General features: G+C 54.1%; 15 protein-coding genes across 15 annotated transcripts; 9 read left to right on the top strand and 6 right to left on the bottom strand.

Moving 5' to 3' along the window:
• Nucleotides 1–3: 3 nt before the first annotated feature.
• On the bottom strand, nucleotides 4–483 carry AGOS_ABL010W (ABL010Wp; the record flags this gene model as incomplete). Its single annotated transcript, NM_208290.1, has 1 exon — nucleotides 4–483. One exon carries the CDS (start codon nucleotides 481–483, stop codon nucleotides 4–6), a length of 480 nt encoding a protein of 159 aa, NP_982937.1.
• Nucleotides 484–603: 120 nt separating this feature from the next.
• STE11 (mitogen-activated protein kinase kinase kinase STE11) lies at nucleotides 604–2,706 on the top strand (the record flags this gene model as incomplete). Its single annotated transcript, NM_208289.2, has 1 exon — nucleotides 604–2,706. One exon carries the CDS (start codon nucleotides 604–606, stop codon nucleotides 2,704–2,706), a length of 2,103 nt encoding a protein of 700 aa, NP_982936.2.
• Nucleotides 2,707–2,849: 143 nt separating this feature from the next.
• Nucleotides 2,850–5,915, top strand: PEP5 (tethering complex subunit PEP5; the record flags this gene model as incomplete). Its single annotated transcript, NM_208288.2, has 1 exon — nucleotides 2,850–5,915. One exon carries the CDS (start codon nucleotides 2,850–2,852, stop codon nucleotides 5,913–5,915), a length of 3,066 nt encoding a protein of 1,021 aa, NP_982935.2.
• A 160-nt stretch (nucleotides 5,916–6,075) lies between these two features.
• FUS2 (Fus2p) lies at nucleotides 6,076–8,043 on the top strand (the record flags this gene model as incomplete). The annotated part of the gene is made up of 1 exon (NM_208287.2): nucleotides 6,076–8,043. The coding sequence occupies one exon, from the start codon at nucleotides 6,076–6,078 to the stop codon at nucleotides 8,041–8,043; it is 1,968 nt and encodes a 655-aa protein (NP_982934.2).
• Nucleotides 8,044–8,238: 195 nt separating this feature from the next.
• On the top strand, nucleotides 8,239–8,856 carry RRS1 (ribosome biogenesis protein RRS1; the record flags this gene model as incomplete). The annotated part of the gene is made up of 1 exon (NM_208286.2): nucleotides 8,239–8,856. One exon carries the CDS (start codon nucleotides 8,239–8,241, stop codon nucleotides 8,854–8,856), a length of 618 nt encoding a protein of 205 aa, NP_982933.2.
• A 232-nt stretch (nucleotides 8,857–9,088) lies between these two features.
• On the top strand, nucleotides 9,089–9,758 carry AGOS_ABL015C (ABL015Cp; the record flags this gene model as incomplete). The annotated part of the gene is made up of 2 exons (NM_208285.2): nucleotides 9,089–9,097; nucleotides 9,153–9,758. 2 exons carry the CDS (start codon nucleotides 9,089–9,091, stop codon nucleotides 9,756–9,758), a joined length of 615 nt encoding a protein of 204 aa, NP_982932.2.
• A 197-nt stretch (nucleotides 9,759–9,955) lies between these two features.
• On the top strand, nucleotides 9,956–13,942 carry AGOS_ABL016C (uncharacterized protein; the record flags this gene model as incomplete). The annotated part of the gene is made up of 1 exon (NM_208284.2): nucleotides 9,956–13,942. The coding sequence occupies one exon, from the start codon at nucleotides 9,956–9,958 to the stop codon at nucleotides 13,940–13,942; it is 3,987 nt and encodes a 1,328-aa protein (NP_982931.2).
• Nucleotides 13,943–14,043: 101 nt separating this feature from the next.
• On the top strand, nucleotides 14,044–15,027 carry RNH1 (RNA-DNA hybrid ribonuclease; the record flags this gene model as incomplete). Its single annotated transcript, NM_208283.2, has 1 exon — nucleotides 14,044–15,027. One exon carries the CDS (start codon nucleotides 14,044–14,046, stop codon nucleotides 15,025–15,027), a length of 984 nt encoding a protein of 327 aa, NP_982930.2.
• Nucleotides 15,028–15,391: 364 nt separating this feature from the next.
• Nucleotides 15,392–17,485, top strand: AGOS_ABL018C (ABL018Cp; the record flags this gene model as incomplete). The annotated part of the gene is made up of 1 exon (NM_208282.1): nucleotides 15,392–17,485. The coding sequence occupies one exon, from the start codon at nucleotides 15,392–15,394 to the stop codon at nucleotides 17,483–17,485; it is 2,094 nt and encodes a 697-aa protein (NP_982929.1).
• A 623-nt stretch (nucleotides 17,486–18,108) lies between these two features.
• On the bottom strand, nucleotides 18,109–19,404 carry CLD1 (carboxylic ester hydrolase; the record flags this gene model as incomplete). The annotated part of the gene is made up of 1 exon (NM_208281.2): nucleotides 18,109–19,404. One exon carries the CDS (start codon nucleotides 19,402–19,404, stop codon nucleotides 18,109–18,111), a length of 1,296 nt encoding a protein of 431 aa, NP_982928.2.
• Nucleotides 19,405–20,035: 631 nt separating this feature from the next.
• On the bottom strand, nucleotides 20,036–21,868 carry MUB1 (MYND-type zinc finger protein MUB1; the record flags this gene model as incomplete). The annotated part of the gene is made up of 1 exon (NM_208280.1): nucleotides 20,036–21,868. The coding sequence occupies one exon, from the start codon at nucleotides 21,866–21,868 to the stop codon at nucleotides 20,036–20,038; it is 1,833 nt and encodes a 610-aa protein (NP_982927.1).
• A 104-nt stretch (nucleotides 21,869–21,972) lies between these two features.
• Nucleotides 21,973–22,692, top strand: VPH2 (Vph2p; the record flags this gene model as incomplete). The annotated part of the gene is made up of 1 exon (NM_208279.2): nucleotides 21,973–22,692. One exon carries the CDS (start codon nucleotides 21,973–21,975, stop codon nucleotides 22,690–22,692), a length of 720 nt encoding a protein of 239 aa, NP_982926.2.
• A 42-nt stretch (nucleotides 22,693–22,734) lies between these two features.
• SRT1 (ditrans,polycis-polyprenyl diphosphate synthase) lies at nucleotides 22,735–23,940 on the bottom strand (the record flags this gene model as incomplete). Its single annotated transcript, NM_208278.2, has 1 exon — nucleotides 22,735–23,940. The coding sequence occupies one exon, from the start codon at nucleotides 23,938–23,940 to the stop codon at nucleotides 22,735–22,737; it is 1,206 nt and encodes a 401-aa protein (NP_982925.2).
• Nucleotides 23,941–24,059: 119 nt separating this feature from the next.
• On the bottom strand, nucleotides 24,060–24,983 carry OAC1 (Oac1p; the record flags this gene model as incomplete). Its single annotated transcript, NM_208277.2, has 1 exon — nucleotides 24,060–24,983. One exon carries the CDS (start codon nucleotides 24,981–24,983, stop codon nucleotides 24,060–24,062), a length of 924 nt encoding a protein of 307 aa, NP_982924.2.
• An 88-nt stretch (nucleotides 24,984–25,071) lies between these two features.
• AGOS_ABL024W (WD40 repeat domain-containing protein) lies at nucleotides 25,072–27,276 on the bottom strand (the record flags this gene model as incomplete). Its single annotated transcript, NM_208276.2, has 1 exon — nucleotides 25,072–27,276. The coding sequence occupies one exon, from the start codon at nucleotides 27,274–27,276 to the stop codon at nucleotides 25,072–25,074; it is 2,205 nt and encodes a 734-aa protein (NP_982923.1).
• Nucleotides 27,277–27,918: the final 642 nt, after the last annotated feature.

Genomic DNA, 27,918 nt, shown 5'->3' with positions numbered 1-27,918 from the left:
GCCCTAGTGCTCCGCCGAGCCCCCGCGCGGCTGACTGCGCGCGGCGCGTGGCGAGACGTCGCCCCCCTGCCCCTCGCTCGTGTCCTTGCGGCCCGCGCGGCCGCTCGCTTCCTTCTCGCTGTCCGTCGCGTGGCCTGCAGCGCCGGCCGGCGCAGGCCTGTGTCCTCCAGCCTGCAGCAGACTGGAGCTCGCGTCCTCTGCGGGCGCGTGGCTTTTCTGTTCCCAGGGCTTGACGACGGTGTGCGGACGCATGAAGCGCGCGCCGTGCACCTCGAGCGTTCTGCCGCCCCTCTGGAACAGCACTCTGTCAGGCACCTCGTCCTTGGCAGTGTCTGGCATGGTGTCGGAGTCGTGCGAATTAGCGGAGAGTGGTAGCGGACGTGTTATCGGGCGTGAGACTTCATTAGGAAGGAAGGAACAGGGATGCCGTCCTTGGGCAGCGGAGCGTGTGCAGCCATCTGACGTCAGCAGACCACGTGCCATTTAAGGATCATCTTCTACGGGGCGTTTCGACCCACGTATAATAAAGTCGGATGGGAACGTCCAAGTGGCACACCGGACAGCTGTGAGGGCTAGCGCGTATTTGAACATTGGCGAGACGGCATGGCGACGGTGGGTGCGTCGGTGGAGCAGTTTCTGCAGGATATCAACTGCGAGGGGTACTTGGGGGCGTTTCGCAAATATGAAATCAGTAGCGTAGACCAGCTACAGCACCTGGACCACGAAATCCTGGAGCAGGTGGGTATCCGCAGCATTGGGGACCGGATCCGGATCCTCAACAAGAGCCGCACGCTGCAGGCAGGCAGAGACAAGGGCCTGCTGGAGGAGCTGCAGCAGGTGATCGGCAAGATCAACGCGCTGTCCGCAGGGCCCATGGCGATCAGCGAGGAGCTGGTGACGGACCGGCACTCTGTGATCTTCATTCTGAACGACGGGTCGGCGAAGAAGGTCAATGTCAACGGGTGCTTCAACGCGGACTCGATCAAGAAGAAGCTGATCAAGCGGCTGCCGCCCGAGTTCGTGGCCGTGGCGCAGAACGGGGAGGAGACGAGCTCGCAGGACTACGACGTGTTCGTGGTGGACTACGCAAAGAACGTGCTGCACCTCCTGTACGACGTGGAGCTGGTGACCATTTGCCACTCCAGCGACCGCGTGGAGAAAAACCGGCTGATTTTTGTTTCGAAGGACCAGACGCCGAGCGACAAGGCGATCCTGACGTCCAAGAAGCTGTACCTGAAGACGATGAGCGCGATACACCAGCTGGGATCGCTCCCGACCATGCTGCAGACCCAGGGAGCGACGACGGTCGGGAACTACGCGACGCCGGGGGCGGAGGCTCCTGCGGGAGACGAGGACAGCCTGCGCATCGACAACAGCAAGGAGAGCCTGCGGAGGATCTTCAACCAGCGGCCGCCCAGCGAGCTGATATCGACGAACCTGCCCGAATACTTCCCGCACACGGACTTCAAGCGGCTGCAGAAAACCCTCCGGTCCTCCTTTCGGCAGTCTGTGCGCATGAGCATGCTACGCCCCGGTGCGCCGCTGCCAGAGGGGAATAACGTGGGGAACATACTGGTCAACCAGAACCAGGCGGTGGACAGGGCGCTGCTCCAGAGCCTGGACGGTACAAAGACCTCTTCCAGGTCGAGCGGCCGGTCGTCGGTCGACGGCGACGCTTCGAGCATGGGCTCCGAGCGGCGCACTAATGCCTCGAAAAGCACTACCCTTGATGGGCGCGACAGCGACGCCGGCGGGCGCATCGAGCTGCTAAACAGCGAGTCTGAGAGCGAGTGCGACGACGATAATATCGTGTCTCTGCCCACCAAGGTCGTGACGCCGAAGTCCTGGCTGAAGGGCGCCAGGATAGGGTCGGGCAGTTTTGGCTCCGTTTACCTCGGTATGAACGCGCAGACGGGCGAGCTGATGGCGGTGAAACAGGTGGAGCTGCAGCCCACGACGGTCATGGCTCCTTCTGACGACAAGAAGAGCCAGCCGAGCTCGAACGCAGTCGTCAAAAACTCACAGATCCACCGCAAGATGGTGGACGCGCTGCAGCACGAAATGAACCTTTTGAAAGAACTGCACCACGAAAACATCGTGACATACTATGGGTCCTCGCAAGAGGGCGGTAACCTCAACATCTTCTTGGAGTATGTGCCCGGCGGCTCTGTGTCCTCCATGCTCAACAGCTATGGCCCATTCGAGGAGCCGCTGGTCAAGAACTTCACGCGGCAGACGCTCGTCGGCCTGACATACCTGCACAGAAAAAACATCATTCACCGAGACATCAAGGGCGCCAATTTGCTGATAGACATCAAGGGCTCTGTCAAGATTACCGACTTTGGTATTTCCAAAAAGCTTTCCCCGTTAAACAAAAAGCAGAACAAGCGCGCTTCGCTACAAGGCTCGGTATACTGGATGGCACCGGAGGTCGTAAAACAGGTTGTGACCACCGAGAAAGCGGATATATGGTCTGTAGGATGTGTTGTGGTAGAGATGTTTACCGGTAAGCATCCATTTCCAGACTTTTCACAGATGCAAGCGATTTTTAAAATTGGCACGAACACTATCCCGGAGCTGCCCAGCTGGGCCAGCGATGGGGCCAAGGCCTTCCTTTACCAGACTTTCGAGTTAGATTACAAGAAAAGACCAAGTAGTGTCGAATTGCTCCAGCATAAATGGTTAGATACTACGACGATGTTGTGAAATTCCCTTTATTTCGTTGACGTATATAGTTACCATCGGACATATTTTCATGTAGAAATCACGTATTCCTCAAAGGACCCATTCCAACATGAATGCCCTTCAGTATCTAGCTCACCAAGTCGCCCTTAGAAATAGCTAATTGCATGTCTTTTAATTCACAGAGGCAATTCCAGCTTTTTGAGATCACTCCTATTCGGGATCCCAACTTTGGAACCGACACGCCGCTGTACTCGGATCCAACGCTCTCTGCGGTAACGCCCCTGGGAAATGGCACGATAGCAATTGCAGTAAGGTCGGTCTATATCCAAACGATTGATTTGAAAACGCCGGCGTCTCTTGCCGAGTTTAAAGCGTACGGAGATGACTACCAAATTACGTACCTCGAATATGTCAAGGACGGCATGCTGGTCAGCGTGGGCGAATGCGTCGGCAAGCCCACATCTATCAAAATTTGGAACCTGGGGAAGACACCAAAGGACGCATTTGACTTTCATTCCACCTGCGAGGTCCGGAACGGGAACAACACCTTTCCTGTGTCTGCAATCAGCCTTTCGCAGGACCTGTCATGTATCGTGCTCGGCTTCGTTAACGGGCGTATAATCCTGGTTCGGGGAGACCTATACCGGGACCGAGGGTCTCGTCAGCGGATCATCTACGAAGACTTGAACAACGAGCCCATTACGGCCTTGTTCCTCAATAACGACTACAGTGTTACCTTTGCATCGACGACTTCAAGAATCATGCTTTTCCGCACCACGGGCCGTAACAATGGTGAGCCCGAACGGGTTTTGAATGCCAACACTGGGATAGACTTGAATTGCAGCTGTTTCAACCCGGAACGAGATGAGTTGCTTTGCTGTCTTGACAAATCCGTGGAATTTTACAAGGCCACAGGCGAGAAACACTCGCTACTCGTGGAAGTTCCCATGAAGAAGAGGATATTTCTCATCGACAATGATCACATTCTGCTTTTGTCGTCAGTTAGTACGCCCAATAGTACGGCCTTGCAATTGAGCAGCACAGGAACTATCACCAAAAAGGTGTTAATATTGGACTTGAAAAACCAATTGATAGCAATGAACCACCTGCTGGCGAGCAATATTGTGCATATATACAGTGATACCGTGGACGGGGTTTATTCGGTTTATCTGGTAACAACGGATGGCGTCATCAACAGGATAACTGAAAAGCCGGTCGACAAGCAAATCAAGCTCATAACACAGAGGGAATTGTACCCAATTGCTCTTCAACTTGCAGAACAGCGTTCTGTATCACCGTTACGCATACAGGAAATTCGAAGGCAATATGGCGATGCTCTCTACAAGAAAAATATGAAAGAAGAGGCTGTTGAACAGTACATACAGTGTTTGGATATAACCGAGACCAGCGAAATAATTTCTCGGTTTGGGATTCAAAAGACCTCGCGTCCAGATGATTCCAGAAATTTGGCTACTTATCTATGGTCCATGATAAAGCAGAAGCTTTCCCATTCAGATCATGTCACGTTACTACTTGCTATTTTAATTAAGTTAAAGGATGTCGACGGAATCGACTACTTCATATCACATTTCAGCAGGAACGGAGAGTTTGTTGAAGAAGGTGAAGATGAGAGCAGTTGGTCCGTTGATGACGAGACATTTTTTTACTCAGATATTGTTTTGATGGATTTGGATACCATATTGCAGTTACTGAAGGATTCTGAACTTGATGCACAGGCCTTCAGTCTGGTTCATAAGTTTTCCAAGGATCCGATTCAGGTTGTCGATGTTATATTGAATACATTGGACGATCCCCACTCTGCATTGAAGTACATCAAAAGCCTGCATGTCGATGATACCCTTCGAGTTCTTATCGAGTTCTCTAAAGTATTGCTCGAAAAATTACCGAATGATACCAACGCATTGTTAATAGATGTGTTTACTGGACGCTACCAAAGATCAACCAAGTGCGAGGTAAACATACGAGAAAAGAAGCAGACCATCTCCAGAAACAACCCTGTATTTCATAGTTATAAAGCCTTTGTGACCTACATGTATTCAACCGCTGGCGGCGTTCCAAATTCTGAGGATATACAAGAGCCTACTTACCATCCACCCAAACCATCGCTAGTTTTTACTTCGTTTATCGATCGGCCCTTCCAGTTTGTCGTGTTCCTGGAGGCATGCCTTGAAAGCTACAATAAATTTCAGGGCTTCTTGCGTGACAAACAAGAGATACTAACCACACTATATGACATATATCTCTCGTTAGCAGCAACCGATGAGGCACACAACGAAGACTGGCGCACGAAGGCCACCGCTGTCTATAAAGAGAGTGAAAAACTGGCGGGCACTTGCCGCTCGCCCCAGGCTCCAAAGGCATCTAATACCCAATTTGACAATTCTCTCATGATGCTGATATCACACATCAACAACGTCGACCTATACTCTGTGGAAGGCGACGCTTCTGGCACAGAGGATCTGTCTGTTAACAAAGCAAACTTAACAAATACATTTAGGTCGATGTGTCTCACGAAGGAGGCCAAAAAGTGCATGAACTTCCTAGAGAAGTACGGCAGTGTGGAGCCAGAGCTCTACCGAATGGCATTGGGCTTCTTTCTATCCTCCAAACAAGTCTACGACAGCATCGGCGGCGCTCCCGTATTCAAGGCCAGGGTCCTGGATAAAGTCATAGAGATGGACCTCCTGCAGCCACTTGACATTTTGTTTGTCCTGAGCTCTACAAGCGTGGCCACCTTTGGGCTAGTCAGAGACTTCCTGATAAACCACATCAAGGCGCAGCAGCGCGAAACACACAATAACGAGAAGCTGATCCAGTCATACCAGGGCGAGCTGCAGGAAAAGGAGATGCAGCTAAAAACCCTACTAAGCGAAAGCGAACCCCTTCAAGTCAAGGTAAAGAATAACTTCTGTAAGATGTGTCACACCTTGCTCGATCTGCCTGTGATATTCTTCAAATGTGGCCATATCTACCACCAGCGCTGCCTCCCGGAAGATTCTATTTCCGACGGAAATGGTTCGCCTCATTATAGATGCCCAAATTGTGCTGTGGATATTGAGGCATCTGAAAACCTGATCAAGCCAAAAAAGGATAATGATACAAAAGCCAGCCTCCTACAGGCTGCGTTGTCTAGTGAAGACAGTTCCGGTGACAGGTTCAAGGTTGTTTCAGAATTCATAGGGAAGGGTGGTTTGGAATTTGGGACATAGTAGCCTACGTGAATAATGATTGTTATGTAACATGCCTGACACAACTTTGACGTATCTCAGTTTCATTTATCTTAATATAGATATATATATAACCAGGCCTCTAACGGCCGAAATATCTTCCGAGAGATTTAGTTGTTCAATATTTGAACCGGTACTGGCCATGATAAAGTCAAAAAACTCCATATATCAGTTGGCGTACCCCGCGACAGGGGAAATGACACCGATTCGGGATTATGCAGCTGAGTGTCAGCTACAAAATAGAAACCTCCAACAGGGTAAAGTAAGGCGGAATCCATATTCTGAGTCTCTTTGGGAAGCCTTAGGAGAAAATAAGAGGACTATACAGCGCATCAACACCCAGGTGAGGAACAGACACCGGCCTCGGAGCTTAAAGCTGGAGCAAGAAGCCGACATTCCGGTAAGAAAAAAGGTAGACTCGCCGTTAAACCTGAGAACGTTTGGCGACTACATGACGCTGAAATCCCCCAAGGTGGACCCCAAGCTTTTGAACACGCTGGACGTGGTGAAGAGGCTCGTGCAAACCGAAAGGGAGTATATCAAAAAATTGGAGCTGGGCAATTCCGTTTACAGATTTGAATTGCAGGCCAAGAAGGTTGGCAGTATGTTGCTCGACAAGGAGCGTAACGACGAACTTCTGCTATTCGGCGATCTTGAGACTCTTGCATCCGTTAGTAAAATTTTGGTGAAACAGCTCGAAGAGAAAATTGCCGAGGCGTATGGCGGCGACAAGGGCGACAGCGACCAAATTTTGAAGGAACTCCGTGTCCACCCGGACAAATTAAGGGCCTTTATTGAGCGCCTAGACATAGGAACGGTGCTGGAGCATCACTTTGAAAGGATCAAATATCTGTACCTCACCTACTCTGTAAACCACCAGAAGCAGTTGGAGCTGCTCCAGCAGATCCGGAGGAAACACAGCACCATATACTTCAAATGGTACGACAGGTGTCTGCAGAAGGCCGATTTAATCAAATTGGAGGATATTCTAAAATTACCGGTGGAGAGACTCCGGACCTGGGGAGCAATAACAGAACAGGTACTGCTTTACACTGAAGGAATCAGTTCCGATCTCGCCACCGCCCAGCTATCTGATTTCTATGACCAATATTGCGTATATCTTCGGGGCGTCTCAACAAGCGAAAGGGAATGTAATTGTGAAGCAAAGGCAAACCTAGAGCTCACGCCAACGCAAATAATCCATTTCTACGAGTGCAGTGTGGACCCGGAAGTCAGCGCCATTGATATCAAAAGGAAAAAATCGCAAAGTACCGCCCTGTCTGTGAATACTGGCACAAGCAGTGCCTACTCCGAACCAAATGTTTTGCCCAGCAATAAGATTAGTGATTGCAAATCTCCCGATAGCGACTACGCTGATCTAGATAGGAGCATATGCCAGTTTTTTTCTGTGCGTAAAGGATTACAGGACTTGCTGGTTGAGTTGGAACAGCTCGACTTGGCTGAGATAATCTGTCAGCAACTAGCCAACGCGAAAACTTGGCATCGCCTAATGGATTTTGAACCACACAATGAAAACTGCAATAACTCCATTTACATTTCATCAATATACACTGCATTTATTGACAAACTAAATCATCAGCGCGAAGAAATTTCTGTCCTTCGAGTCAAGCACTTGAAGAAGGGCGTTATAGACCCACTGCTGGTCTTGCTCGCGCGCACCGATTCTGTCCGGGGTAAAATTGACGACCTCAAGGTTCTCTCGAAGGAATATAAAGCATATATGAAACAGAGAGACTACCATGACATCAAAAAGAAGGTCATGGCCCAGAGTTTCGAGGATGCGCAAGCACTTCTCGCTAAAGAGCTTCCTCAATTTATGGCTTTTATGCATAAATCGATATCGTATCTTTTGCTAAGATACCACTCTCTGGTACTCGAGTACCTCAAAATATTATGCGGAGGCGAAAAGCTGTTAAAGAAGGAACTAACCTTCTTCGAAGAGAGCGAGCGCGAGCTAGGAGATAACTTTGATATTTTGCAGATGTTCTCCTCCTCGAGGTTTTACACTAAGCAGGCCGTGAGGGGAAATTGGCAGTTCCCAGGCATTCCCAGCGCTAGCAGAGTCCTGCGCAAGCTATTCGAGCTTTAAATACTGAGCGCCATCGCCTCCGCGCGTGTATACGTACTGTATTCTTTTGTAACTTAATGTCAGACTATGTCCAGATACGTTACCAGCGACACTATAATTTCTTTTTCTGAAAATTTTCTGCTGCCGCCATTTGCCGATGAGATGAGTTCAAGACAACTTGCTACTTCATAGTCCCTAAGCAGGACTGAACCCACCATGTCTTCCTCTAGTGCCGAAAAAAGCGAACTACCCGTGACCGTTGAGAAGCCTATACCTGTCACATATGACTTGGGGAACCTTGCTGTCTTCGATTCCAATGCTCTAGATAGAAATGACCTGGATTCGTCCAATGCAAACCGTGAAGAGCATCTTCGCGCGCTAACTCGCGACAACGTGCAGCTGCTTATCAACCAGATTCTATCTCTACCAATCAAATCCACCACCGACTCGACCGGCAGTGGCCAGTCGTCCTCCATCGCGCTCGTCCGGCTACCGGAGCCAACCACCGACCTTCCCCGCGAGAAGCCGCTGCCCAAGCCAAAGGCGCCAACCAAGTGGGAGCTGTTTGCGGCCAAGAAGAACATCAAGCCCAAGGAGAAGTCCGGCAAGATGGTGTACGACGAGGCCGCTGGCGAGTGGGTTCCAAAGTGGGGCTACAAGGGTGCTAACAAGAAGCTTGATGATCAATGGCTAGTCGAGGTCGACGATAAGGTCAAGGGCACAGAAGACGAGCTCATTGACCCTCGCACGTTGAGCAGAGCAGAGCGCAAGAAGCTCATCAAGAAGAACGAGCTGCAGCACAAGCGCAACCTGAAGAACGCGGTTTCCAAATGATACCTCTACGCCCTCAGCATATATACATCTTATTTAGCGACCACTACCCGCATCCGTCCCATGTACTATAGAAATTCTGACATCCGGCCCGCAAGGTCAGGGAGCCCCAGGCTCAGCGTGCGTGCGTGCGGGCACCTTGAAAAACTTGACCGTTGCGCGCACAGCCATCCCACGCATAGGCCCCCCGAGAAAGCTTCCAATCATGTCTTCGAAGCTCGAGAAGTACATTCCGATGATCGATGTATGCGCCGCACTTTTTTGGCTCTTTTAAGCACCTACTAACCCCTCTGCCTAAGGCGATCCTGAGCGTTTCGGACCCTGATGAAATCAGCGCGAAGCGCATAAGGAAAGCGCTGCAGGAGCTCTTTGCGGTCGACCTCGATGGAGACAAGAAAGACATCAAAGCGCTGATCCTTGAGCGGTTCGACCTACTGAGAGATCGGCAATCCAAGGTGCTGAGCCAGGAGGAGCTGGTGCAGCGCGACAGCGAGATGGCCGCGGCGCTGGTTCGGGGGGACGCGGGGCGTGCCAAGCGCCCGCGCAAGCGAGATGCCGACAAGCCGCGCAAGAAGCGCGCCAACCAGAGCGACAACCCAAACAGCTTCCACATGCGCCCAGTGCAGCTGAGTGAGCCCCTGCAACGTCTTCTCGGGGAGGAGCAGCTGCCTCGTACCCAGGTCGTAAAGGCGGTATGGGACTACATCAAGCAGCACCAGCTGCAGAATCCCGATGACCGCCGCGAGATCTTGTGCGATGCAGCCATGGAACCTGTATTTGGCAAAAAGATGACGATGTTCTCTATGAACAAGATTCTTTCGCAGCACCTGACCAACCCGAAAGATGTGTCTGGCAGCGACCAAGATGCCAACACAGAGGAGCATTCGGACCAGTTGTCCGCATGAAACCGGGGTCTAGCATAAATATGGAGCTTCCCGAACGGTGTGTAACTATAGCAAATAAATTGAATGCCATGCTGGGCTGGCCAGCGCGAGCTGCGTAAGGGTGTCCTGGTAAAACGTAACCACTATAAAAGCCGCGAAGAAAATTGTTTTGAGTGCACGCTAGATCACACCAGTGTTTCAGGACTTGTCGTGGCATTATGAGACTGAGAGAGGCGTCGGGCGGAAGTTCACGGCGGTCAGATGAGAGGGTGAAGTCGTTTCTACCTTCGGTGGAGGAGTCCTACAAGCCAGACGTGTCGAAAGCGGAGCTGTACCAAAGTTTGCTGAAGGTCGTGTTGCTGGAATATATCAACGAGCCGCGGTTTAGACGGCAGTACCAGCGTTTAAATGATGTGGAAACAGGCGAGCTCTTCCCGCGAGAGCGGCAGCCGGTGCGGTCAAGGGATGATAGAAAGCGTGCGACGTGGTTCTGGCCGAACGGGGAACTTGAGTCCACGGAGGGCAACGCGCTGAAGAAAGTGCGGCCGATACTGGAAGGAAGGCTGTCGGACATCGCTATTGGCAAGTACAAGATCCGCAGCGACTTTCTGCGGCGGAGTCTGCTGAAGCTGTACAATGACTTGTACCTGGACCCGAATATGTCGAATCTGCTGGAGAACATGGGGCGCTTCGAGGAGCTGATCATGCTCTTCGCGAAGGCGGCTAGCGGGGAGATGATGAAGCTCGACGTGGAAGATACACAGAAGGAGCTGTACCAACAGGTTTCCCAGTTCATAGACATACTGATCGACTTGCTTGCTCGGTGCGAGGTCTCGACCCCAGAGTTCGTGTCGAAATTACGGAGCTACACAGATTCTTTCAAGCCAGAGGACGGCGAGGGTTCGATACGCTCTCGGTCTTCGCAAGGCGTTCCGGCGGTTGGGGGCAATTGCATTGAAGTTACCGTCAAACCTGCGTTCACGGTGTCCGAAATATCGCATTCGGTTTATATTATGGAGCTGTTCGGCGTCGACGAGAAGCAATTTATGGCTGACGTGTTACACCTGAAGGATGGCATAAAGAATGATTACTACCAGTATGAGCTTGACGCTATAAAACACTCCATAAAAAGCAACGGTGGCTTTACCGCGGACGATTTTCCTACGAAGGAGTTGTACGAGCAATGGAAAGAGTACGAATTGCACGCTATTGATGACTTAATAAATAGATTGGAGGAAAACAAGGCACGTCATAATGAATCACTCTCGAAGAAGGCCGGCGTCAAAGTGATCCCGGCGAATTCGAGAGGAATGCTTGTAAAGCTGTTATGCATATTGCTGGAACGCGAGCAGCCATCACAGACGTCGCCCCTATCTTCTGATGCGCAGTTTCTGATTTCCAAATGTGCTAGATATTGGAGACTAGATTATTTTTCTACGCGGGTTTCATTATTTTACACTGCATATAATCTAACTTTATTAGATGATGGCGAAATGTTGAAAGACGATATTGAGCACTTGGTGCAGGCTGCTCAGTCGAAAGGTGCACAGGTATCCGATACCGAGTTTAACAGCACCAATTGGAATGCCGTGGATAGACACCAATGGCTCATAAACCTGAATCACACTTTTATTAGTTGCATGAATGTTCTTCATCTGATGTTATCGGGGATCTACAGTAAACCGAAACCTAAATTTTCTCCTGTTTTGAATATATATTATAATTATGTGAAGACCGACCCTCTGATGATCCAATACAATTTCCCGGAAACAGACTTTTATGGGAAATGGATGAAGCAGCTAAAGCGATGCCTCACCCATACGAGTGAAGACTACTATGCCTCCTTGGTTAAGCAGGCTAAGAAAGAACCATTTGGAATGTACAGCATCCAAGATATTGCCGAAGGGATCGTACAGCAGCTGAAGATCATCCAGAAACGGTACCCGAAGCCCCTCCTTGACGAGATTAACATTACTCGCACATGTGCCGTTGTCACGATCCAGAAGTTTTTAGCTGATCTTCCGGAATTTATCAATGATGCGGAACAGAACGCGTTGGCAGAGAATACCGAAGTTTTACCAGCAGTTGCATTGGAGGCATACCGGGCAATACAGGAACTGAAAGATATATGGGTGCAGCTTAAGCCAAAGGATCTTTCATTTAACACTGCGGTTCATGATCCTTTCTATAAGTACCTGGAGCGGCTTTGTGCTGATACTTGCGTGAGAGTGCATGAGGTGATTCATAATTCATTGAAGGAGGAAACCTGGGAGCCGATTGATGAGAGCCATCATTATAGCTCTTCCGTTCTTGACATATTCAAGATGATGAACGAGTCAGTACAAATATTTGAAAAGCTTCAGTGGGAGAATGAGTACGAGATTGCGAAGACCAAGACTCGTCTATTGAAGTCATTTTCCGATGGACTCTGCCAATATGCTGCAAAGGTGTTAGCAATCATAGAAGAAGATCTATCCCAAGCGGATAGTGCATTGCATTCTGACGATAACTCATACGAAAACCTCATCACTCTGCAGGGCACGGCAGAGCGGATGAAGAACACTTGGCTCTTCAACGAAATGAGAAACGCTCTAATGCCCGCTCTTGCAGAGCCCCCAGAAACGTACGAGTTTAAGCAGAGAACGTGCGTATGCTTAAACAACCTCAGCGAAATGATGCAGAAAATAAACGATCTCGAAGAGACTGTCAATGCAGAGAAGATATCAGACACTATCTCGAAGCACCAAGTTAAGGTTGAAGATAAAAAAGATAGAAGTGATAAAGCAGTCCCTCAACTCTATACAATTCGCATTGTCAAGGCCGAAAATATCCTTTCTTTCAATAGCGATGGGTCTTCTAATAGTGCTGTCACTCTGGTGGACACCTCAGTTCAGCGGGAAATTGCAAAAACAAAAGTTGTCCGGAAAACAGTGAACCCCATGTGGGACGAACTCTTTGAGCTTGTCGTGCCTGCCGGCGAAGCCCGGATGATCAGTGCGACTGTGTGGCACCACAGCGCGAAGATCAACCCAGTCAGCTCATACAAAGTTTGCGGGAAGTGCTCGCTGTTGCTGGATCCCACCGTATACCGCTCAGACGGATACCCCCAGGAGACCAATCTTGACCTGGACACGCAGGGCCGTCTAATACTCCAGGTTTCGCTCGAAAGCGAGCGCTTTGACGCGATGTTCTGCGTGGGGCGGGCCCACCGTGCCCTCTCCCGCGCCTGCGACAGGGCCATTGGCCTCATGGTCAGCAAGTTCACGGCCTTCGTCAACTTCTCTCTCTCGCGCGCCGCGCTCAAGACGGTGGTCAGCTCCACGACCGCCAGCGCGCCTGGCGGCGCGGGAACCAAGACGAACGTCGTGTACGACGCCATCCTCCCTCTCTTCGACTACCTCAACTCCAACCTTGCAATCCTGGCCACCGAGCTGACCCGCTCGCTGCTGCACAAGGTGATGCTGCAGGCCTGGAACACTATCCTGCACTCCGCGGACGCCCTGTTGCTGCCCAACCTCTCGTGCGCCCGCTCGCGCAAGAAGGTCATGAGCTCCAAGAGCATGACCCTGTGGGAGAACGCCATGAGCATGGCCAAGGGCGACTCCAGCGACTCTGCCGCCGCCGCAGCCACGATCCCCGGCTTCGGCTCGGCGCTCACCCCCCGCGAGATCGACGTCGTCTTCGACTGGCTGCGCGCGCTCTGCGTGGACTTCTTCCACAACGGCGGCGAGGGCCCGCCCCTCCACGACCTCAAGAACCAGCACTACCAGAACCTCCTGCTCGTCCCGGTCTTCTACGACAAGGCCGCGGACGAGCTGCAGGCCGAGGTCGAGCGTCTGATGCCGTTCTACGAACAGTACCTCGACCGCCGCAACTACTTCGACTTCGGCAGGCACACCGCATCGCGCCCGGCGCTCCCGAAGGGCTCGCTCGCCCGCAAGGACTCCGTCTGGGCCCACAGCTCGCGCCGCAAGCGCGCCCAGGTCGCCGCCGCCGTGCGCCAGCTCGAGCACGACCCGCTCGAGGTCGCCGCAGTCACGCAGGACATTCTGCTGCGCATCCTGCTTCTCCGCGGCCGCGCAGCCTACGTCCAGGACACCCTCAGCCGCCGCGCAGAGCTCGCCAAGGCCATTGCCACCCGCAAGCTTGTGCGCGCCGCCGTGCAGGGCCGCGGCGCCCCCCTCCGCAAGCCGGACCGTACATAACGTCCTCTTTTTCCGCGTAGCCGCTATATAGCCCGCGCGCGCAGCGCGCTTTTCCCTCCCGCAACCACATCGCCACGTTGTACGCCCGTCTCCTGCCCTCCATGCGCCCCAAGCGCCCCGCCTCCAAGTTCTACGCCGTCCACCGCGGCCGCCAGCCCGGCGTTTTCCGCGACTGGCCCGCCTGCCGCGACCAGGTCACCGGCGTCCGCGGCGCGCGCTGGGCCGCCTTCCGCACCCTGCACGACGCCGAGCAATTCGTCCGCTCCGGCAAGCGCGCCGCCCCCGCTGCCCCCGCCGCCCCGGCAGCCCCCGCCGCCCCGGCCGCCCCTGCCGCCGGCCGCGCCTTCTACGGCGTGCACTCCTCCAACCCCGCCGTCCCCAGCGCTGTCTTCGACACCTGGGCCGCCTGCCAGGCGCACGTGCACCGCCAGCGCGGCGTCGCCTTCCGCAAGTTCCCCACGCGCGAGCTCGCGCAGAACTTCGCGCACGGCACTGCCGCCCACGACTGGGCCCTGCTCGGCTCCTCTCCGGCCGAATTCGCCCGCGCCCATAAGCTCCCCCCGCCACCCGCGCCCTTTTCTGCGCGCTCGGTGGTCTACTGCGACGGCAGCGCCCTGGCTAACGGCTCCGCGCGCGCCACCGCCGGCATCGGCGTCTACTTCCGCGACGAGCCGCACCTCAGCCTGAGCGAGCCGCTGACCCTCCCCCCCTACACAAACAATCGCGCAGAGCTTCTGGCCGCCTCGCGCGCGCTCGAGCTGATCTGGCGCAACCTGGCCGCGGTCCCCGCCGCCGCCCCCCGCGCGCTCTACGTGCTCCGCACCGACAGCGAGTACGTCGTGCGCTTGCTGTCTGCGCTCTACCGCGCCTACGACTCCCCCGCAGCCCTGGCTGCAGTCTCCAACGGAGACCTCGCCGTGCCGCTCGTCCAGAACTACTTGCGCGTCAAGCACTGGTACCTGCTGAACACGGCCTGCTTCCACCCCCCTGCGGAGTTCGCCCTGGAGTGGGTTCGCGGCCACGACAACGAGCCGGGTAACGAGGAGGCCGACCGCCTCGCGCGCGAGGCCGCCGCCTCCGTGTGAAAATCCAACAAAATCCGGCTATCGGGAGCGGTGCGCGCCCAACAAACCTGGACGCCGGGCCCGTGCGACGCAGCGCGACGCAGCGCGACCGCGCAGTACGTAGACGCAGCTACTGCCACTTCCACCCCACCTCCCAATATCTGGTCCCCGACTCCCCCCTCGCACCGCGGCGACACAGACTTCGGGCTTTCTCAAAAAAGGTATATAACAGCACCCGGCTTTACAGCTGGCAGGCGAGGTCCCGGTTGTCACTACAGCCGAGGCGCTACACATACGCACAGCGCAGGTTCCTGTCACGGCGAGGCGCACATTTATATAAACACACACCAGCGCGCTCGAGCACGGACAAAAAGAGAGCACAGCAATGAAGTCGGCCAGTGTTATAGTAGGAGAGCCCGCAGGGCCTCACGAGACGGCGCCACGGCGCAACTCCAAGTGCCCGGATGCGGTCGTGGAGCGGCCGCTGGGGTTCAGCTGCAACACGGTATATGAGTTTGCGTTGGAGGCGATGGAGCGCGGCGGGCGGCAGCGCGCGATGGGGTGGCGGGAGACGGTGGAGATCCACGAGGACCGCAAGATGGTGACGAAGGTGGTGGACGGCAAGGAGACGGAGGTGGAGAAGACGTGGTTGTACTACGAGATGGGCCCGTACCAGTACGTGACGTACGACCAGCTGCACGTGGAGATGCACGACTACGGGCGGGGGATGGTGAAGATGGGGCTCCAGCCGGGCGGCGAGGACCGCTTGCACATTTTCGGCGCGACGTCGCACCGGTGGATGCGGACGTTCTTGGCAGCGCAGTCGCAGGCCATCACGGTGGTGACGGCATACGACACGTTGGGCGAGAGCGGCTTGATCTACTCGCTCCAGCAGACGGGGTCGAAGGCGATCTTCGTGGACAACAACCTCTTGGAGAAGTTGGTGAAGCCGGTGCAGGAGATCCCGGACTTGAAGTACGTGATCCACGCGGACCCGCTCGACCCGGAGGACAAGCGCTACGGCGGCCGGATGTACTCTGACGCGCAGAAGGCGATCGACCGCATGAAGGAGGTTCGGCCGGACATCGAGGTTTACAGCATGGACGAGGTCGTGGAGCTCGGATCGCTCTGCCGGGACTCGATTTTTGTGCACCGGCCACGCAAGAAGGACCTTGCGTGCATCATGTACACCTCGGGCTCGACAGGTGACCCGAAGGGTGTGTCGTTGACCCACGCTAACATCGTGGCGGGCATTGGCGGTGTTTCCGTTGTGATCAACCGCGCGATTGTGAAGCCTGACGATCGTGTCATCGCGTTCTTGCCGCTTGCGCATATTTTTGAGCTTGTGTTCGAGTTGACCTGTCTCTACTGGGGCGCCTTAATTGGCTACGGCTCCGTCAAGACGTTGAGCGAGGCTTCGGTCCGCAACTGTAAGGGCGACATGAAGGAGTTCCGGCCGTCCGTCATGGTCGGTGTCGCAGCTGTCTGGGAGGGTGTCAGGAAGGCTATTGTTGCGCAGGTCACTAAGTTGCCTCCGTTCAAGCAAAAGATATTCTGGGCGGCCTACCACACCAAGCTACGCATGAAGAAGTGCCACATTCCAGGCGGCGATCTAATAGGAAGCATGATCTTTAAGAAGGTGCGTGAGACCACTGGTGGCAACCTTCGCTACATCTTGAATGGTGGCTCTCCATTGTCGCGGGATACGCAAGTTTTTATTTCCAACTTGATTTGCCCCGTGTTGATTGGTTACGGCTTAACGGAGACTGTGGCGAATGGCTGTATAGTGCCTCCACACCACTTCAAGTACGGGGTTGTGGGAGACATTCTTGGTTCTCTAACGGTCAAATTGGTCGATGTCGAGGAGCTCGGCTATCTTGCCAAGAACAACCAGGGTGAGCTCTGGGTCAAGGGCCCCGCCGTGTTTAAAGACTACTTGCAGAACGAGGCCGAGACCGCTGCCGCTTTGGAAGACGGGTGGTTCAAGACTGGTGACATTGCCGAATGGACGAAGAAGGGTCAATTGCGTTTGATCGACCGTAAGAAGAACCTTGTCAAGACGTTGAATGGTGAATACATCGCTTTGGAGAAGTTGGAGTGCATCTACAGATCCAACAAGTATGTGGCCAACATCTGTGTCTATGCTGACCAGACCAAGGTCAAGCCAATTGCGATTGTGGTTCCAAACGTCAATGCTGTCACCGATTTGGCCATCTCATTGGGGTTGATCAAGGACGGTTGCGAGGTACGTGATGTTTATGATAGCAAAAAGTTGAAGAAGGTGATCTTGGACGACATGCATAAAACTGCCAAGGGCCAGGGATTGGGTGGTATTGAGTTGATTCTTGGGTTCGTGATCTTCGATGATGAGTGGACCCCACAGAATGGCTATGTCACCTCTGCGCAGAAGCTACAGAGAAGAAAGATCTTGTCTGCAGTGCAGTCAGAAGTTGACGCACTATATGCCGCGAACTCTTAAATCAATCCATCCTGAGTGAAGGGATCACCATATGATTAATGCCGTTGTACTTTTAGTTTTGAACGAATAGTTTATTAGCTAAAATCCAAAAAAAAAAAAACCGAGACCTCCGAAGATATTGTCACTGCCAGTAACGCTCTTCATGCTCATGGTTAATGATGGTATGTGGGCACAGCTGGTCTTATGAAATTGCATATGTGATACTTTACCGTATGGTCATGGAGCCATTCCTACCATAAGCCTCACGTGTTGGCGTGAGTAACCTCTCTGCTATTCAAGGGAATTGCTGGTGGCGGCATGGTTACATTTTCGGAAGCGTTTGTTACCGGTCATTATAGTGGGGGTTGGTCCTACACACTCTTACAATGGAACTTTTAAAGTAATATTAATGTTTTAATTAGGTTTGCCCATGCAAACTGTTGGCTTTTTATTTAATGTGTCCAGCATATATGTCAGGTCTTCTGGTGGCTCTATATGAGCTACTGGACAGCGAGTAATTGCATATGACAGTCGAATCGTTGGGGCTGATTGGCCCTTTTAGTTTTTCTAAATAACATAATTAATACTATATCGTACTACAATAAGAGATTTTCGTGTCTCTAAAACTCTCTACTTACGAGGCGTCACGTTTGCATCATACTCTGCATTTCCCTCAAGAGGATTTTGTTGAAGTAGGAGTAATTATCGAAGTAAAGATGATGTCCAGAGTTCGGGACGATTTCGACTCGGGATTTACCGCCAATTCGATCTGTTATATATGAAGAGGCGCGTTGTCCCCCTTCTTTATCCATCCAGTCATGGTCCCCATAAAGCCATAGCCATTCACATTGTGCTTTAAAGCCATGTTCTTTCTCCGGGCTGAACATGCTTCCAAGAAGCGGGATACGAGGATCCCCGCCGCATTTTAGCACAAAGCTTAACAAGTATTCCCCAGATCCTGGCATATTGAATATAGCGTAGGAATACTTATGCAGTGCCTCGAATTGACGCATGCCAATTTCCCCTTCATTCAACAGGTGCCTGAAACGACGAAAAGACCAGCCGCTAGTCAACTTGGATCCCAACGGACCACTATTTCTTACCAATGAGAACGGAGACACATTCCGATCCCACAGCTTTATAAACCACCATGGCGGCTGCTTTTTCATAGACTTGGAGGGCGATATGCCAGCTGGTGAACACATGATTAACTTTTTGAAATGATTTTGCCGTGATTGAGCGTAATGGGCTGTTAGATAAGCACCCATGGAATGTGCCATTACCATATTTCTATGCGGTGCTTGCAGCAAACCGCGCTTAGATAGCCATGTCTCAAGGCGCTCATGGAACCAAGCCTCCACCTCCCGCACTGAATGAGTATTAACATCGAAGGGAAATTGGCATCTGGTCGAATAACCATAACCTGGTAAGTCTATGGCGTGAATGACCCATTGATCATCCAGCAGGGGCAAGTGCTCGAAGTTTTTAATGAAAAAGCCCAACCCTGCGCCATAGCCGTGTATGAATATCAAGTGATTAGTCGCAGCGCCGTGATTCTCTTCCATAGAAGCAGGCCTGATACAGAATTCATTTATGTAATTGCCCTCATCATCCACCGGAGTCCTGATTATCTTCCCAATCTTGCCTTCTCTAGCCCGCTCAAAAAACGGCAGCGTACTCAAGAGGCCTACCTGGAACGCCTCTCTATCCGATTTAAACGCCTTGTAGTCCTCCCATGACTGCGATGTTGGGAGTGGAAATAAGTTTGGAAGATTTCGTATAATTTCATAGAGTGGGACCGCTGTGGGCGGAGTCGGCTTCCTTACAGTGTGGATGTGCCGCCCATCCTTACGTGGCGCCTGCACTTGATCCCCAAAGTTTCTCCGATGGAGAGCTTTTAAGGTGTTTAGGAGATGGGTGCCTGTTCTGTGGGAGCGCATCCATGCGATAACCTAAAGCATATGATGGACAACCAGTTCCTTCAGCTGTACCCTATACGCTAGCGTTAAGGGATGCTCTCTGATGCAGACAGGATGGTGAAGCGCTGAATACTGCGGTACTTTTATCCCTTCAACGGCGTTGCCTTCAGTAGCTGGTTGTGTACTGAGAGGGTTCTTTTAGAGCATGATTTTCTTATTACGAACTTGAGATTAAATAATGTGAGGAACAGTATAAAGCAACGATAGATGGAAACAAGATTCGGTGGAAATATATAACCAAGCTTTGTATGATGGATGCACATTAGCAAAGCTCTAAGCTGATTTAATTATGACTGGATAGTGTGGACATGCTGAGGAAATCTGCGAGGTCACTAAGTAGTATATTTGTTACGTAAATCCCATGACCAGTGCCCGTGTGCGATAATATAACACAGAAACTCAAACTAGAGGCACCTTTGCTTGTGTAATGTTTAAATAAAAAAACAATTAAAACAAAACGTAAATGATGAGAACGAAGTGAAACGATTAAAGAGTTGATGCCGCACCTTAGTGTTTGAACGTAGGTCCTGAAAGTTCAGTCAAGTTTCTGTTAGTTTAACGTGGGTCCAGAGAGAGTCATGTTTCTGTTACTTTAAGCACCTCCGATAGGTGGGTTTTCCGAAGTGTCCACGAACTCACCTGCCGATTGGTTGGCAATTCCTTGTGGGTCCACTACGTTACCCCTTGCTGTCATCAAAATGGATTGATCTACCTCCGTAGCCGCCGTGGTAGTAGTGGTCGTGGTTCCAGCCGACTGACCGACAGCATTTGGCGTATGTGTCCCAGTGGTGTTTGCCGTTGAGGAGGTGCCCGTGAAGACAGAGCCAACATCATGGCACCAGTACCGATGATATGCCCAAGATTGTAGTTGACACTCACAACTGCAATATTTTGTGCGCTTGCAACGGCGGCACTTGGGAAACTGCTTCGGGTGGTCTTCCCATTTACCACAGAAGAAGTTGGCACATTGCCTCACTCCTGTAGCCTCATGCTTGCGACAGGAGTTGCGCATAACGACAGAACTCCAATAGGTTATATTGGCATCGTTTTCAATCTTTACCGTATATCTTTCCACTAATGCAAATAAATTCAAAGTTTCCCTATTAATAATCTTATTCCATGTCTCTTCATCCAATTCCCTGGACACTTTATCATAATCCCATTTATAACTAAATCTCTTTTTCATTTGTACTTCGTCGTACATCCTAAACGCTCTCCAGACATCTGTAGTATCGGCTTTTTTGAGTTTGGTAAAATCAGTCAACCCTAGCATAGAGAAGTTAACAGACTTCTTGGCTTGCTTCTTGTTATTGCTTTCCTCGCATATAGCGTTAATCTCCATGAGAAATGGATCTATAACAATTGGTACTTTTGGTTTGCTGCTACTAGTGCGTTGGTCATCGTCATCTACCAGCGACAGATCGGTGAAGTTCAAAGGGGGTAACGAGTTGCTCAAAAGCGTATAGCGCTCCTTGGCCCGCTCCAAGATCGGACGAAAGGAGATCGACTCCACCAACGACACCTTCTGCAAGTACGGCTTCGTCGCGGTGCATTTGGTCAAAAACGCCAACAACTGGACCGACCAGGTAATGTCGTCGAGTTTCGGAATCACCCGTCCCAAAAAAAACTCTCTCGGAATTGAGAGCACAACGTCCGACAAAGGATGCTCGTCGCTCTTTAAGCCTAGCGTCCCCTCCCACAAAGATTGGAAGTCGGTATCGAGCCGTGTGATGGGCGGCACGCAGTTGTGCATGTTCACCTTCGCAGGGTCGTCCAGGAGGCTGGGGATGTCCTCGCCCACGAGGATCTTGAAGCGCTCCATGTTGATGCATAGCCGCAAGTTGGGGTGCGATTTGTCCATCTTCTGGAAAAAGCTCTCCATCTCCTCCGGCTGGAGCTGGAAGATGTTCCCGCTGGCAATCGACTTGAAGTCGAACTCGATCGGCTCGTCGCGGAAGAAATCGAAGTTCTTGTGGTAGATCATGTAGTTATCGAGCACGGTCGCGATGATCGGGATGACGCCGCTGTGCGCCACCTGCTTGCGTATCTCCTGTGTCCCTCGCGTGCCCGTGAGCACGAGGCACTGGAACGCCAACGTCCATTTCCAAGCCACCATCGCCATCTTGCGCTGCCGCACGATTGAGTCCACCGTGCCCATCCGGAACCCGACGTGCAACCCGATGCACAAGTCGTGGAGCGTCAAGTAGCAGTCATGCAAAATCGACACCAACCGCTCTAGCGCCCCGTCCTCCGACATCGTCTCCCGCACCTTGGCCGAGCTCGAGGTCAGGAACGTCAAGTGGTTCAACGAGTTGATGAGCGGGAGGTCTGCAACGTTGTCGAGCGCCCGTCGGTCGTACACCGTCTGCGATATTATGAAACTAGCTCTGTTGGACAGCACCGATCTGTGGTTCAGCTCCCTCATGGCTCCTCGCGCTGCCTAGCTCAATCCTAGCTGTTTCAAATTATGTATGGTCTCACTCTGCTTTTCCCGTGGTTCTGCAGGGCACCTGTTGTTGTCAACGTCTAATGGATTTGCCACCCTCTATAGCTTGTTCGTGTACCGGAGGACGGAGCTTTAGGCATAGTAACAAACAACCCAGTTACACAAAGCTGAATGGCGCAAAGTGCGAGAATACGCCGGCGCAAGGCCACACGATGTTCCAGCTAGAACTCAGCGGGCCACTCAGAGACAAGCTCTTGCAGGCAGGTGGCGGAGCGGCAGCGGCGGAGGTCAAGGTCGCGGCGGCACGGGGATGGGTGACTTTCGGCAGCCTGGTCGTGCTCTGTGAGCGTGGAGCAGCAACAGCGAGAGAGACGCAGGCGCTGCTGGGGTCGCTGCAGCTGCGGCCGCGCGCCGCACGTAGTAGTAATTATAGCGATGAGTTCCGCGCGCAGCAGCAGCGCCTGCGCGCAGCAGCAGCGGAGGATGAGTACCGCGCGCTCACGGGCGGCATGCAGCAGGAGCAGCAGCGCCACGGGTTCGGGTCGGCGGCGCGGGAGGTGCGCGAGCAGCTGGCGGCCGTGGCGAACGTGGTGCTGACGGTGGTCGGCGTGGCGTACGGCGTGTGGTGGGTGGCGCGGGCGGCGGGGGTGGGGGCCGAGGCGCGGGTGCTGCTGGCGCTAGGGTGCGGGCTGACGGCGCTGGTGGCGGACGTGGCGATGTACAATGTGTACCACCGTAAGGTGGGCGAGGCGCGGCGGCGGGAGCGGCGGCTGCACGAGCAGCGACGCGTAGTTACGAGCTAGATACTTAAGCGAGGCCTTGCCGGGTATTTTCTATAGATGCAACTATCTGTCTGTCACAGAAATGGCCTGTGGGGGGGGCGGCAGCGCTTCGAGGCGCACGGGGCGCGCGCGGCGGGCCAACAAGGACCGCGCGTACGTGCCAAGCTTCCGGCGCAGACGTTCCTGTTTGCGGGCCTCGTGCAGCGCAGTGACGAAACTCCACTTGAGCAGGATCGTGAAGAATGTGCGGAACGTGAAATCAGGCCACATGCAGTTGGAAAACTCGATGTAGGACTGCTCGTGGACCTGCCAGAGCATGTAGTCAGAGAGGCGGGTGTGCCCGCTGGTGCGCACGAGAATGTCGGCACGGTTCGAGTTGGCGCCAAGGTACATAGCGTTGGTGAGCATTTCCGTGGAGATGTCCTTACTGTCCAGCGCGCCGGCCTGGCACAGGCGCACCAGATCGAACATCGCGTGATAGATGTCGTTGCGCGTCGTGTACGGGAGGCAGATGTACACGGTGAACGCGGTGTTGTGCTTTGTCATGTCCTCGATGTACGTTATCTTGTCGTTGAGTTCCGGGCTGAGCAGGGCACGGTCGCCCACGACCAGCAGCCGCGCGCCGTACATGCGGTCCTTGAGGTTGGTTGCGCGGTTGGCAAAGTCCTGCAGGCGCCGGCTCAGCATTTCCGTCAGCGTGTCTATCTCCTCCTTAGGCCGGTTGAAGTTCTCGATGGAGAATGCGTACGCGCTCACCGCCTCGATCCCCGCGCGCTTGCACGTGTGCAGCGTCCGCATCAGCGCCACACTGCCCGCCTCGTGCCCCAGCTTCAGCGGCAGATTCATGGACTTCGCGTAGCGCCGGTTGCCGTCCATGATGAACGACACATGCTGCGGCAGCGGGCCCATCTGGAGGATTTTCAGCAGCAGGTTCTGCACAAAGTTCACCACCATCCGTAGCAGCCCGAACTGGAACAGGATATGCGAAATTTTGGGTCGGTTGCGATAAGTCTGCTTCCACTCCCCGCGTACCAGCCTCTTGACGCGCGCGCGGAGCGTCGGTTCCGAGTTAGCTGCAACTCGCGCCGCATCTAGCTCTTGCGCCGCCTCTTCGATGGGATCGTGCCACTCCAGTTGGATCACCTGGTCCGCCTGCTTCTGCGCGCCGCCAGCGGCGGTCGCTGCCTCCGTATTCTTCACCTCCACCATGCTGGTGTGCGCTGTAGACGGAAACGAGTCATTGTTTTTGTGTGTGCCCTTTTGTACCATTGGTCTGATCTGGGAGCCGCCGAGCACGCCAGTAGCCACAGGGGGACCCGGCAGAGGGCCAGCTCGTGGGCCAGCATGCGGCAGCGTCGTGTGCATCCAATGCGTATATAAACTTGTATTTACGGGCGTATTTGCGGGAGACGGTTCTCCACCAGACGGACCACGCGCAACGCCTGCTCCATCAGCGTCAAGCAGAGTATAGTGTGGGGCGCAATCCGCAGCAGCTGGGCCAGATGGCCTTTATACAGCGCGGAGAAGCCTTCTTGGCGGACTGTCTTGCAGAGGCAGTCCAGGGGGCCGCGGTAGAGACCGCCGCGGTGATGGTACATGCGAGTCATCGCCACGTCGAACGGGTTCATGGCAATGCAGACGGCGACGCTGGACAGCGCGGACGCCAGTGTGTAGAGGGCCATGCCGTCGGGCACGTGGCGGCTGAGCGCCTCCTTGGCGTGGGAGTACACGGCCAGCTGGACGGCGGAACCGACGCCTGTACGGAGCAGTGCCGCGTCGACGCCTTGGTAGAGGCCGCGCACGCCACGGTCCTTGAAAAGCGCTACTAGCGTCGGCCAGGCGGCCGGCAGCGGGGCACCGCCGTGGGCCAGGGCCTGCATGCGGGTCTTGACGAGCTGCAGCGGCGACCCCAGGGCCGCGCCGATCATGCCGGCTGCTGCACCGGCAGTCGCATTCACGGCGAGGGCGGCGGTGCCATAGGTGCGGCGATCGCTGAGCACACAGCCACCCAGGGCTGCACGCAAAGGGTCGTAGAGGCCCAAGCGGGAGCCATTCAGCAAGATCTGGTATGCATATGCACAGGCCAGGCCCTGCTGGAGGCCACGCAGGCCCTCGGTACGGTATATGAGAGAAACAGCCTGGGCTGGGCCGGAGTAGAGGCGAGAAACCCCAGCGACCAGCTCGCCCTGGAGCTGCAGGCGCGTCTTCACGGTTTCGATCGGGTTGGTGAAGGTGACAGCGACGCACGCGGCCGCGCCGGCGGCGGCGAATGAGCCGAGCTTGGAGACCGGGGTGTCTGTGCTCGGGGACATGGGCTCGCACACAGAAGCCGATAAGTGAAGAAAAAGCAGCTATCTGGGTCCCCGCCCGATATACCAGAAAAGCAAGCGTTACGACATATTATTTAAATCTATTTATGTGGTTGCCACACTCGAGGCAATACAGTGACTTGGTTTTCTGTAGTGCAGTCTTCTTACCTACGACCGACAGCTTCTGCCCCCCGCAGACATCACATGTGGGCTTCGGGCTGCTTGTGGACTGTTCTGCAGTGCTTGCAGACTCATCCTGCTGCCCATTGACCGCGGACGGAGCACACCGTGGGCATGTGGTGCTGGGTGCAGATCGATTATCGCCGCAGATGTGCTTGCCTTTCGCCACACCTGCGGACAGAGGGTGAGCGAGGGCACTCAGAACCGGCTTAAGTGGCCGCTCCGGGGAACCAGGGAGGCCGTGGGCTGCGCGAATTGCCTCCAATGCCTTTGCGCGAACACTGCTGGAAACATCTGTCCGAAACACGCGTATCTGACCGGTAGCTGCAGCCGAGACTATGATGGTCCCCACGTTTTGCTTGGCTGTAGACTGACTATAGTTTTTCTCTGCGCTATGGTTGCGCTTGTGATCTGATCTGCCTGCGGGCGAGCCGGGTTCCCTGATGCTTTTTGTCCGAAGATGCTCGAGGGCCTCGCCGCCGAACTTCATATTGAGCTCACAGATAATGTCATCGGAGAGAGATAGCACGTGCGTTGTTTCTTTAGGTGCGATGGTTGCCGCAGTCACCGGATTATGGTGTGCATGAAATGTAATATATTCCGAATTTTTAACGCAGCCACCCTTGTGTTGTGCCTTGTGGTGGAAAAGCGGGAAGTGATGACGAGCGACTGGGTTACTTTCGGATAGGATGTCCGAGTTGAAGCTGATACTCCGTCTGAAGATGTTCCTTATTGAATGCTTCTTGGGGTCCTTACCGTCGATGGGCGACGGGACAGTCCGCGCATTGTCCAGGTCTGAGTGGGAGTACATGTACTCCTCATGGTGCAGCATCCAGGTGTATAGCCAATGATTCTCACTGGCACTGAGTACGACGGATTCACCGTCTTCCATTTCGAGATGGTGCGCGGAGATCCTGGATGACTCGTTGCTGAAGCCGCGGAAAATCTCAAGCAGCCTGGTTGTACTCATATCAAATAACCTCACCCTGGAGTCATTGGACGTGATCAGCAGCCCTAGCCAAGGATAGGCCTTATGTCTTATAAATTCTACGCCTGTGATCTTTGGCCCGTGGCGTGGCCGGTTTTCAGTCTCGTTTGGCTTCTGCAGAAGGTGGAATGAGTGCAACAACTTCAGGCCATTGGTATGCAAGACATGGACGTATCCATTAAAAGTCCCTATAAGAAGCCAGTTGCCATCGGGCGAGACATCGAGCGCCATGATCAGGTCCCCGCAGTTGAAGGCTTCGGCCACCTCGCCCTCCAGGATGGACCATGTCCGCACGGTGTGGTCTAGACAACCGGAGAAGAAAAAACGGTCGTCGTGTGGGTGGAACCTCACGCATGTGACAAAATCTGGATGCACAAAGGTCTTGAGGGACGTTGTGCGGTTGATGTGCCACAGCTTCACCGTCTTGTCCATGGACGCCGTCAGCAGAAACGAGTTTTTGGACCAGTCGCAGTCCAGTATGTCCTGCAGGTGCTCGCCAAACACACGGTGCGGGTCCGGGTGGAACACCGGCGCGTACTGCTGCTCCAGGTCGAACGGAATTTCCTTCCTCTCCGGGCCCGGCGCGGGCACCGCCTCCGTCCGCTTGCCCGAGTACTTCAGCAGCTGCTGGTTCAGCAGCGATAGCGTGTTCGAGTGGTGCTTGTCCCCGCCGTACACTGGCAGCAGATTCCACCGCTCCATCGGCGACGCGATCACCTTCCACACGCACAGCTGCCGCCCCTTGCCGCCGCTCGCCAGATACTTACCATCCTTGCTGAACCGCAGCAGCCACACAGACCGCGCCTTGTCACCCGCTGGCGCTGCCTGGCCCAGCGACTGCGAGCTGTGGTTCGCATGCAGAGGGCTGTCCACCGGCGGCTGCAGCTCCTGGGCCACAAACAGGCGCCGGAAGCACCGCGCGCCCTTCTTCCGCGCCAGTACCTTGATATACTCCGGCTCCGCGGCAAACCGCCGCAGGATCGTGTCTGCGCCCCAGTCCAGCAGCCCGACCCCTCCCAGCTCCCGTTTTTCTCCACTTGTCGCTGTTTGCGGCTCGCCGCTGCCGCCGCTGCCGCCGCTGTCGCCGCTGCGCCGCGCTTCCGCGCCCATTTTGCGCCGCCCCACCATTATTTCGTGTGTACCGCTGCTCTTGCGCTCCGCTGCCTCACGCCTTCTTATCTGTCGCGCTCTGTGCGTCCGCCCAGCTGCTGCTACCGTCTTAACGTCTCGTTCAGCGTAACCCGTCCGTACCACTCAAGGCTTCCGGTCCCGCTCGCGACGCGATAGAAATAACTGCACACGAATCTTCAGCCCCGTGCCGCGATGCCACACTATCTCCTCGGGCTGACTAACTGTTCAATCCAAATCTAACCTTCTGCTGTTCGGTCGCAGGCGCTTGCGCCAGCAGTCGTTTAAAAGAAATATGCTATCCGCCCTTATCCCGTATTACCCGGTCTTAATCAGTTGCCAGGCCCCGCCCGCCCTGAGCCAGCATCAAAAGCGGCGGGGGATTGCGCAGTCCACAGGGGCATTGGAGGGCTACTGTGCCCCCCTGGGCACGGCCTGGGCACGGCTGGCGCGCGCTGCGCGCCCTGCGCGGGCGGGACGGGGCCGTCGCCGCTGTAGGCAGGGGTCGCTGGGACGACAAGCGCCCTCCCGTGATGGTGGCGCTTAGCATGGACGGCGTGCCGAAGTAGCAATGCCGACGGCCAGCACAAAACCCCTTCTTTGCCTCGCACGCTTCTGCGTGTTCTGGTAGTGCTCTTGAGA

This window comes from Eremothecium gossypii, chromosome II (assembly GCF_000091025.4).
Source record: "Eremothecium gossypii ATCC 10895 chromosome II, complete sequence".
Classification (NCBI taxonomy): Eukaryota; Fungi; Ascomycota; class Saccharomycetes; order Saccharomycetales; family Saccharomycetaceae; genus Eremothecium; species Eremothecium gossypii.
Note: the sequence above shows the minus strand (reverse complement) of the source record. Positions and strands in the feature narration are given on the sequence as shown.